This window comes from Anomaloglossus baeobatrachus, unplaced genomic scaffold, assembly GCF_048569485.1.
Source record: "Anomaloglossus baeobatrachus isolate aAnoBae1 unplaced genomic scaffold, aAnoBae1.hap1 Scaffold_643, whole genome shotgun sequence".
Taxonomy (NCBI): Eukaryota; Metazoa; Chordata; class Amphibia; order Anura; family Aromobatidae; genus Anomaloglossus; species Anomaloglossus baeobatrachus.
Genome location: NW_027445012.1, coordinates 66,143 through 77,704, shown reverse-complemented (window position 1 = coordinate 77,704; position 11,562 = coordinate 66,143). Strand labels below are relative to the sequence as shown.

The 11,562-nt window shown below is 49.4% G+C and overlaps 1 protein-coding gene across 1 annotated transcript in view; it reads left to right on the top strand.

Annotated features, from left to right (window-relative positions):
- The window catches only part of LOC142286063 (DENN domain-containing protein 5B), a 98,423-nt gene that overhangs the window by 35,154 nt on the left and 51,707 nt on the right, over positions 1-11,562 (top strand). Inside the window, exons 11-12 of the mRNA XM_075333319.1 lie at positions 9,164-9,245; positions 10,015-10,143. Of these exons, the coding sequence (XP_075189434.1) occupies positions 9,164-9,245; positions 10,015-10,143 (211 nt within the window). The remainder of the gene's footprint in view (positions 1-9,163; positions 9,246-10,014; positions 10,144-11,562) is intronic.

Genomic DNA, 11,562 nt, shown 5'->3' with positions numbered 1-11,562 from the left:
CTGGTCTTCCACCAGGACAAGGTTGTGCTGCGCCCTATTCAGGAGTTTCTCCCGAAGGTGGTATCCTCTTTTCATCTTAATCAGGATATCTCTTTGCCTTCGTTTTGTCCTCATGCAGTTTCATCAGTATGAGAAGGATTTACATTTGTTAGATCTGGTGAGAGCACTCAGAATCTACATTTCCCGCACGGCGCCCTTGCGCCGTTCGGATGCACTCTTTGTCCTTGTCGCTGGTAAGCGCAAAGGGTCGCAGGCTTCTAAGGCACCCTGGCTCGATGGATCAAAGAACCAATTCTTGAAGCCTACCGTTCTGCTGGGCTTCCGGGTTCCATCAGGGCTGAAGGCCCATTCTACCAGAGCCGTGGGTGCATCCTGGGCATTACGACACCAGGCTACGGCTCAACAGGTGTGCCAGGCAGCTACCTGGTCGAGTCTGCACACTTTCACCAAACATTATCAGGTGCATACCTATGCTTCGGCGGACGCCAGCCTAGGTAGAAGAGTCCTGCAGGCGGCAGTTGCCTCCCCGTAGGGGAGGGCTGTCTTGCAGCTCTAACATGAGGTATTTCTTTACCCACCCAGGGACAGCTTTTGGACGTCCCAATCGTCTGGGTCTCCCAATAGAGCGCCGAAGAAGAAGGGAATTTTGTTACTTACCGTAAATTCCTTTTCTTCTAGCTCTTATTGGGAGACCCCAGCACCCGCCCTGTTGTCCTTCGGGATTGTTGGTTTGTTTGCGGGTACACATGTTGTTCATGTTGAACGGTTTTCAGTTCTCCGATGTTACTCCGGAGAGAATTTGTTTAAACCAGTTATTGGCTTTTCCTCCTTCTTGCTTTTTGCACTAAAACTGGTGAGCCAGTGATCCCACTGGGGGTGTATAGCCAGAAGGGGAGGGGCCTTACACTTTTTAGTGTAATTGCTTTGTGTGGCCTCCGGAGGCAGTGCTATACACCCAATCGTCTGGGTCTCCCAATAAGAGCTAGAAGAAAAGGAATTTACGGTAAGTAACAAAATTCCCTTCTTTTTTACATATGTTAATAAAATAACTAAAAATAAACTAAACACTTATTACAATATTATACACATACATTTGTATATATTTTTATATATACACGTGTGTGTGTGTGTGTGTGTGTGTGTATATAAAATATATATAATGTTCTGTTATATACACGCGCAAAATTATTTATATTTTTATATAATATAATTTCTCACACATGCACGTGTATATAAAAGATCATATATAATTATTTCCTATTTATATATAGATATATATAATACACACGCGCGTATATATTATATACACGCGCAAAATTATTTATATTTTTTATATAATTAATTTCTCACACATGCACGTGTATATAAAAGATCATATATAATTATTTCCTATTTATATATAGATATATATAATACACGCGCGCGCGCACACACATAGAATTATATATATTTTTTATACACACATATATTATAATATAATGAATGTATATGTGCGTATATAAAAAATATATAATTTTGTGTGTAATATATATAAACACACAATTGAATTATTTATTTATATTTTTTATATACACGTGTGTGTGTGTGTGTGTGTGTATATATATAATATGTGTATCTATCTGTATATATATGTATGTGTGTGTGTGTATATAATATTGTAATAGGTATTTAGTTTATTACTAATTTCTTTTTCGCTCCTAATTGGGAGACCCAGACAATTGGGTGTATAGCTACTGCCTCCGGAGGCCGCACAAAGTACTACACTTAAAAGTGTAAGGCCCCCTCCCCTTCTGGCTATACACCCCCCCGTGGGAGCACGGGGTCCTTCAGTTTTTTGCTTTGTGCGAAGGAGGTCAGACACGCACGCATAGCTCCACTGTTTAGTCAGCAGCAGCTGCTGACTATGTCGGATGGAAGAAAAGAGGACCCATACAAGGGTCCCCAGCATGCTCCCTTCTCACACCCCACTTTCTGTCGGTGGTGCTTGTTAAGGTTGAGGTACCCATTGCGGGTACGGAGGCTGGAGCCCACATGCTGCTTTCCTTCCCCATCCCCATTGGGGCTCTGGGCGAAGTGGGATTTTACCGGTCTCCAGGCACTGAGACCGTGCTCCATCCGCAGCCCCCTGGAGAAGCGCTGGATATGGAGCTGAGTATCGTCAGGGACATGGCCCTGCTCCGTCAAGGTACTCTGTGTCCCCGTGCATACGCGCGCACACCGCAGCATTGCTGGGTGTGTTAGTGCGCCGGGGACAACAGCGCTGCTGCGCTTGTGCCATTTCCTCACTTCAGCTTAGCTGAGTGGGTAGACTCAGGGAGAACGGTCGCGCCGGCCGCTGGGACTGCGACGCGGCTGGGACTTGTGGTGCGCCGGGGACTTCCGCGCTGGCCGTGCATATATCACGGCCGCGCTTATTACTACAGTCCCCGGCTTTTGCGGCCTAGTTCGTTCGTTCCCGCCTCCGCACCTGCCAGTCAGGAGGAGGGCGGGACGCTGTACAGAGCATCAGCGCTGAGGGCTGGAGTCGTTTTTACATACTCCAGCCCTCACACCAGGCACAGTAGGACGCAGTTTCCTGGAGTCGTTTTTACATACTCCAGCCCTCACACCAGGCACAGTAGGACGCAGTTTCCCGCTCTTTGTTTGTGGCACGCCCCACGGTCCGCCCCTCTTCACAGAACGCCGGCAGCCATTCCTGCCTGCACGCTGAGCTGCAGAGGGGAGACGGGGGAGACCCAGACACGGGATTCTACGGCCTCATACCCGCTGTTCAGCGGGCGGTAAGCAGCCTCAAGGGCTCACCCCCACTTGTGCCGTTTGTATACTGAGTATTTTGTGTTTGCAAATACTTTGTACTGTACGGTCGCTGGTGATTCTCGGCTATACCCCCTCCTAGATTACAAGGAGGCAACAGCATGTCGTCCGCAAAACGCAAGGGGTGCCAAGGCACAGACATTATATGCTGCCTGTACCGCATGTGGGGCTGCTCTACCGGCAGGTTCCACTGACCCCCATTGTGTGCAGTGCTCGGCCCCTGTGCAACTTGCACAGCCGGGGCCTCTGCTGGACGTGACCCAGGGTGTACCACCTGTGAATGCTGTCCAGGTGACAGGAACGGAGTTTGCAGCTTTTGCTGACAGATTGTCTATGACCATGTCAAAGATTCTTGAAACATTGCAGTCTAGACCAGTAACTCAGACCATGGACACTGTGGCATCATTGCTCCCTGGTCCCCCTCAGCTGGAACACTTCCAAGCTCCGGGGGTGTCACATGCACCCAGGGTGACGATTCTGACTCGGACAACAGTCCCAGACAACCTAAGCGGGCTCGTTATGAGGGGCCCTCAACTTCGTCTCACTGGTCAGGATCCCAGCGGGACGAATCTATGGGTGATGAGGCGGATGTAACTGATCAAGATTCTGATCCTGGGTCCGCTCTCAATCTGGACACACCGGATGGTGACGCCATAGTGAATGATCTTATAGCGTCCATCAATAGGATGTTAGATATTTCTCCGCCAGCTCCTCCTGCGGAGGAGGCAGCTTCACAGCAGGAGAAATTCCATTTCAGATATCCCAAGCGTAAATTAAGCACTTTTCTGGACCACGCTGACTTTAGAGATGCAATCCAGAAACACCACGCTTATCCTGAGAAGCGGTTTTCTAAACGGCTTAAAGATACACGCTATCCTTTTCCCCCTGACGTGGTCAAGGGTTGGACCCCAGTGTCCCAAGGTGGACCCTCCAATCTCCAGGCTTGCAGCTAGATCCTTAGTTGCAGTAGAAGATGGAGCGGCACTTAAAGATGCCACTGACAGGCAGATGGAGCTCTGGCTGAAATCCATCTATGAAGCTATTGGAGCGTCGTTGGGCGCCAGCTTTCGCAGCCGTATGGGCACTCCAAGCTATTTCAGCTGGGCTTGTACAAGTCGACTCGGTCACACGTACATCTGCCCCGCAGGTGGCACCATTGACCTCTCAAATGTCTGCATTCGCGTCTTACGCGATTAATGCTGTCCTGGACTCTACGAGCCGTACGGCGGTGGCGTCAGCCAACTCCGTGGTTTTGCGCAGAGCCCTGTGGTTGAGAGAATGGAAAGCAGATTCTGCTTCCAAGAAGTGCTTAACCAGTTGCCCTTTTCTCGTGACCGATTGTTTGGGGAGCGTTTGGATGAAAATCATTAAACACTCCAAGGGTAAGGACTCATCCTTACCTCAACACAGACAAAACAAGCCCCAACAAAGGAGGGGTCAGTCTGGTTTTCGGTCCTTTCGAGGCTCAGGCAGGTCCAATTCTCCTCGTCCAAGAGGACTCAAAAGGATCAGAGAGGCTCAGATTCTTGGCGGACTCAGTCACGCCCAAAAAAGACAGCAGGACAGAACCGTTACCAAGACGGCTTCCTCATGACTTTCAGCCTCCTCTCTCCGCATCCTCGGTCGGTGGCAGGCTCTCCCGCTTTGGCGCATTTGGCTGTCACAGGTCAAAGACCGTTGGGTGAGGGACATTCTGTCTCACGGGTACAGGATAGAGTTCAGCTCTCGTCCTCCAACTCGTTTCTTCAGAACTTCCCCACCGCCCGACCGAGCCGATGCTCTGCTGCAGGCGGTGGCCGCTCTAAAGGCGGAAGGAGTGGTGACTTCCGTTCCTTTTCAGGAACAAGGGTCACGGTTTTTACTCCAATCTGTTTGTGGTGCCAAAGAAGGACGGGTCCTTTCGGCCCGTCCTGGATCTAAAGTTGCTCAACAAACACGTAAAAACCAGGAGGTTCCGGATGGAATCTCTACGCTCCGTCATAGCCTCAATGTCTCAAGGAGATTTCTTAGCATCAATAGACATCAAAGATGCTTATCTTCACGTGCCGATTGCGCCAGAGCATCAGCGTTTTCTACGCTTCGTATAGAAAGCGAACACCTGCAGTTCGTAGCGTTACCTTTCGGGCTGGCAACAGCCCCTCGGGTCTTCACCAAGGTCATGGCAGCAGTAGTAGCAGTCCTGCACTCGCAGGGTCACTCCGTGATCCCGTATTTGGACGATCTACTTATAAAGGCACCCTCTCAAGAGGCATGCCAACACAGTCTGAACGTGGCACTGAAGACTCTCCAGAGTTTCGGGTGGATTATCAACTTTTCAAAGTCAAATCTAACCCCGACCCAATCACTAACATATCTTGGCATGGAGTTTCATACTCTCTCAGCGATAGTGAAGCTTCCACTGGACAAGCAGTGCTCTCTGCAGACAGGGGTGCAATCTCTCCTGCAGAACCAGTCCCACTCCTTGAGGCGCCTCATGCATTTCCTAGGGAGATGGTGGCAGCAATGGAAGCAGTCCCTTTCGCGCAGCTTCATCTGCGCCCTCTACAATGGGACATTCTCCGCCAATGGGACGGGAAGTCGACGTCCCTCGACAGGGATGTCTCCCTCTCTCAGGCAACCAAGGACCTCTCCGATGGTGGCTTCTTCCACCTCATTGTCAAAAGGAAAGTCGTTTCCTACCCCCATCCTGGGCGGTGGTCACGACAGATGCGAGCCTATCAGGGTGGGGAGCAGTGTTTCTTCACCACAGGGCTCAGGGTACGTGGACTCAGAGAGAGTCCACCCTTCAGATCAATGTTCTGGAAATCAGAACAGTCTATCTTGCTCTGCGAGCCTTCCAACAGTGGCTGGAGGGCAAGCAGATCGGATTCAGTCGGACAATTCCACAGCGGTGGCGTACATCAACCACCAAGGGGAACACGCAGTCGACAAGCCTTTCAAGAAGTCCGGCGGATTCTGACGTGGGTGGAAAACACAGCATCCACCATATCCGCAGTTCACATCCCAGGCGTGGAAAACTGGGAAGCAGACTTTCTCAGTCGCCAGGGCATGGACGCAGGGGAATGGTCCCTTCACCCGGACGTGTTTCAGGAGATCTGTCGCCGCTGGGGGGATGCCGGACGTCGACCTGATGGCGTCACGGCACAACAACAAGGGTCCCGGTTTTCATGGCACGGTCTCACGATCACCGAGCTCTGGCGGCAGACGCCTTAGTTCAGGATTGGTCGCAAGTTCCGACTACCTTATGTGTTCCCACCTCTGGCATTGTTGCCCAGAGTGCTCCGCAAAATCAGGTCCGACTGCCGTTGCGCCATTCTCGTCGCTCCAGACTGGCCAAGGAGGTCGTGGTACCCGGATCTGTGGCATCTCACGGTAGGACAACCGTGGGCGCTACCAGGCCGTCCAGACTTGCTGTCTCAAGGGCCGTTTTTCCATCTGAATTCTGCGGCCCTGAACCTGACTGTGTGGCCATTGAGTCCTGGATCCTAGGGACCTCAGGTTTATCTCATGATGTTGTTGCCACCATGAGACAGGCTAGGAAACCATCCTCCGCCAAGATCTACCACAGAACGTGGAAGATATTCTTATCTTGGTGCTCTGCTCAGGGAGTTTCTCCCTGGCCATTTGCATTGCCTATTTTTCTTTCCTTCCTGCAGGCTGGGTTGGAAAAAGGTTTGTCGCTTAGCTCCCTTAGGCTGGTTTCACACTACGTCTTTTTAACATCCGTCGAAAACGTTTTTTTTAACGGAAGTACGGATCCTGTTGCAAATCCGTTTTCATGTCAATGCATTTTCAATGGACTCGCGTCCACCTGCGTTTGCGTCCGTTAAACGCAGGATCCGTCCTTTTGCGTTATTTTAGCATGTTTCAAAAACGCAACATGTAGCGTTTTTGAGCTCCGTCCAAATACTGCAATTGCTGGATCCTGACTATAACGCACGCAAACGCAGGTGAACGTTGCATGCTGATAGACAGGATCCTGCTTTTGGACTGAGCATGCCCAGAACTAGTCAGTCTGTGTCTCTCTCTCTCTCTCTCTCTCTCTCTCTCTCTCTCTCTCTCTCTCTCTCTCTCTCTCTCTCTCTCTCTCTCTCTCTCTCTCTCTCTCTCTCTCTCTCTCTCTCTCTCTTCTCTCTCTCTTCTCTCTTCTTTCTCTCTCTTTCTCTCTCTTTCTCTCTCTTTCTCTCTCTTTCTCTCTCTTTCTCTCTCTTTCTCTCTCTTTCTCTCTCTTTCTCTCTCTTTCTCTCTCTTTCTCTCTCTTTCTCTCTCTTTCTCTCTCTTTCTCTCTCTTTCTCTCTCTTTTTCTCTCTCTTCTCTCTCTCTCTCTCTCTCTCTTCTCTCTTTCTCTCTTTCTCTCTTTCTCTCTCTCTCTCTTTCTCTCTTTCTCTCTTTCTCTCTTTTCTCTCTTTCTCTCTTTCTCTCTTTCTCTCTCCTTCTCTCTCTTTCTCTCTTTCTCTCTTTCTCTCTTTCTCTCTTTCTCTTCTCTTCTCTCCTCTTCTCTCTTTCTCTCTTTCTCTCTTTCTCTCTTTCTCTCTTTCTCTCTTTCTCTCTTTCTCTCTCTCTCTCTTTCTCTCTTTCTCTCTTTCTCTCTTTCTCTCTTTCTCTCTTTCTCTCTCTCTCTCTTTCTCTCTCTTTCTCTCTCTCTCTTCTCTCTCTCTCTCTCTCTCTTCTCTCTTTCTCTCTTTCTCTCTTCTCCTCTCTTTCTCTCTTTCTCTCTTCTCTCTCTCTCTCTCTCTCTCTCTCTCTCTCTCTCCCGATCACATGACTACAATGCCCGCCCCGAAACATCCAATAACATATGCGTTTGCATACGTATTTGCTGTAAAAGCAGGATCCGTACTTCCGTTCAAAAAACGTTTTCAACGGATGTTAAAAAGACGTAGTGTGAAACCAGCCTTAAAGGACAAGTCTCTGCGCTATCCGTATCCTTTCAGAAGCGCCTGGCGCGACTTCCTAAGGTACGCACGTTCCTACAAGGGGTTTGTCATATCATTCCCCCTTACAAGCGGCCATTGGAACCCTGGGATCTGAACAAGGTTCTAATTGCTCTCCAGAAGCCACCTTTCGAGCCTATGAAGGAGATTTCCTTTTCTCGGCTTTCACAGAAAGTGGCTTTTCTGGTGGCGGTCACGTGTCTTCGGAGAGTGTCACAGCTGGCGGCGTTATCTGCAAATCTCCCTTCCTGGTGTTTCACCAAGACAAGGTAGTACTGCGTCCAATTCCAGAGTTTCTTCCCAAGGTGGTATCTTCCTTTCATCTCAATCAGGATATCACTTTACCATCTTTGTGTCCGCATCCAGTCACCAATTTGAAAAGGGTTTGCATCTGTTGGACCTGGTGAGAGCACTCAGGATCTACATTTCCCGCACGGCGTCTCTGCGCCGTTCGGGATGCACTCTTTATCCTGGTCGCTGGTCAGCATAAAGGGTCGCAAGCTTCCAAATCCACCCTTGCGCGGTGGATCAAGGAACCAATTCTTCACGCCTACCGTTCTGCTGGCTTCCGACTCCTTCTGGACTGAAGGCCCATTCTACCAGAGCCGTGGGTGCGTCCTGGGCATTACGGCATCAGGCTACGGCTCAGCAGGTGTGTCAGGCGGCTACCTGGTCGAGTCTGCACACTTTTACCAAGCATTATCAGGTGCATACCTACGCTTCGGCGGATGCCAGCCTAGGTAGACAAGTCCTGCAGGCGGCGGTGGCCCACCCTGTAAGAAAGGGCTGCTGACAGCCCGATCGCGAGGTATTATTTTACCCACCCAGGACTGCTTTTGGACGTCCAATTGTCTGGGTCTCCCAATTAGGAGCGAAAAAGAAGGGAATTTTGTTTACTTACCGTAAATTCCTTTTCTTCTAGCTCCAATTGGGAGACCCAGCACCCCGCCCTGTTTTTTCTGAGGGTATTTGTTTTTCGGGTGCACATGTTGTTCATGTTAATAACTTGCGTTTCTCCGATATTGTTTATCGGATTGAATTTGTTTTTGAAACAGTTATTGGCTTTCCTCCTTCTTGCTTTTGCACTAAAACTGAAGGACCCGTGCTCCCACGGGGGGGTGTATAGCCAGAAGGGGAGGGGCCCTTACACTTTTAAGTGTAGTACTTTGTGTGGCCTCCGGAGGCAGTAGCTATACACCCAATTGTCTGGGTCTCCCAATTGGAGCTAGAAGAAAAGGAATTTACGGTAAGTAAACAAAATTCCCCTTCTTTTTATTCCTCATATTAAAAAATATATATATATATATATGATGTAATAAAATGTTTTTTGTTTATTTTAGTATAAAAATATATTTATTTTAATTAATTTATTGTAATACATGTCAGTTTATTATTTTTATTTTCTATTATTCCAGTTGTGCTGGGTCCTGAACGGAGAAAATCTGACACTAGCGTCCCCATGCCGTCTTTGCGTGTGTCACTTACACAAGACATGAGGTACGTGGGTCTTCACCCCCTTAAATAGAGAAAGTATCCTCTGCTTCAGCCACCACTAGGGGGAGCTCACCGAGAACTCCTTGATTTTTACAGATCCCGACAATCACAATGATCCGTTTCAGACTCCCCCTAGTGGTGACCAGAATAACCGCAGCAGAGGCAAAGTTAACTCTGCGGTGTCCCCTCCTCTTACACAGGGGTGCACCCGTCTCTCGGCTTGTACCGCTCATTCTTTACTAGATGTTCACATCACAGGCGGAGAAATCGTTGTATGAATAATTCACTTTCCCACTCTTTCAGGCATCAAATATTTATCGTGTTGCCATTGCGCATTGATCAGAAAGCTGACAACGCAGGGAGATATATAGGAGTTTTGCTTCCTTTTTTTTTCCTGTGAACTGCAGCATGTTTTTCTTAAAGGGCAATACACCGTTTTGAAGAAGAGAACTGCCATCTATCTGACATTTCGTGACTATATATTTAGGACTGAAAGCTTAGATAGAAAATATACTAATCCAAGGCTCTTAGAAAAGATCATGATTGTGATACAGAGCCGCAGATCTTCTGCTCTTACCACAAAGAGCCAAGGAAGAAATGATAAACATCTGTCTATCTGCAGCGACCACTAGATGGAGCTCTCTGTACACGTTTGCAAATGACACCCTCGCAGTGGAGAGGACTGCTGACCATATAGATGCCATAATGATCACACCCTACATATGTATCTGTATTATCCGTATGTATTCATCTTTTGATTCCTTTCTTCTAGACATATCCAGAACCTCAGCGTTATAAAGACTGACGTGGGGCGAGCGCGGGGCTGGATCCGACTTTCCCTGGAGAAGAAGTTACTGTCCCAGCATCTGAAGCAGCTTCTCACCAACCAGATGCTCACAAAGTGAGTGTGACTCCCCCGAGTGTGCCAAAATATGGGGAGGGGACTGTAGTGGCCACTTTGCTGCCTGCCTAGACTCCTATCACATGGTTCTTTCGGTGCTTCCTGCCCGGACTTCTATGGTTCCAGCATTGCCACTCAGGCTTATGTGATCCTAGTGATGCCACATTGCTGCATTCATATGGTGTTAGCAGTGTTGCCTGCCCGTGGTGTTTGAATGGTCTTAGCGGTGCTGCCTGTCTGCCCTCACTGCCTGCCTGTGCTCATATGATTCCAGTGATGCTGCCTGTCTACTCTTATTTGGCTCTAGCGGTGCTGCCTGGCTGCGCTTATATGATCCTAACGCTGCTGCCTGATAGTAGTAATATAGTCGTAGCAGTGCTGCCTGCCTGTGCTTGTATGGTTCTAGCTGCACTGCCTACCTGCGCTTGTATGGTTCTAGCAATGCTGCCTGTCTGTACTTGTATAATTCTATCGGTGCTGCTTGCCTGCACTCATATGGTCCTGGCGTTGCTGCCTAGTGGCAGTCTTAGCAGTGCTGCTTGCTGGCAGTCTTATAGTCCTTGTGGTGCTGCCTGGCGGCAGTCATATAGTTTTTGCGGTGCTGCCTACCTGCGCTTGTATGGTTCTAGCTGTGCTGCCTGCCTGCGCTTGTATGGTTCTAGCTGCATTGCCTACCTGCGCTTGTATGGTTCTAGCTGTGCTGCCTGCCTGCGCTTGTATGGTTCTAGCAGTGCTGCCTGCCTGTGCTTGTATGGTTCTAGCTGCACTGTCTACCTGCGCTTGTATGGTTCTAGCTGTGCTGCCTACCTGCGCTTGTATGGTTCTAGCGGTGCTGCCTGCCTGTGCTTGTATGGTTCTAGCTGCACTGTCTACCTCCGCTTGTATGGTTCTAGCTGTGCTGCCTACCTGCGCTTGTATGGTTCTAGCTGTGCTGCCTACCTGCGCTTGTATGGTTCTAGCTGTGCTGCCTACCTGCGCTTGTATGGTTCTAGCGGTGCTGCCTGCCTGCGCTTGTATGGTTCTAGCGGTGCTACCTGTGCTTGTATGGTTCTAGCTGTGCTGCCTGCCTGTGCTTGTATGGTTCTAGCTGTGCTGCCTGCCTGTGCTTGTATGGTTCTAGCTGTGCTGCCTGCCTGCGCTTGTATGGTTCTAGCTGTGCTGCCTGCCTGCGCTTGTATGGTTCTAGCTGTGCTGCCTGCCTGCGCTTGTATGGTTCTAGCTGTGCTGCCTGCCTGCACTTGTATGGTTCTAGTGGTGCTGCCTGTCTGCGCTGGTATGGTTCTAGCGGTGCTGCCTGTGCTTGTATGGTTCTAGATGTGCTGCCTGCCTGCGCTGGTATGGTTATAGCGGTGCTGCCTGTGCTTGTATGGTTCTAGCGGTGCTGCCTGTCTGTGCTGGTATGTTTCTAGCGGTGCTGCC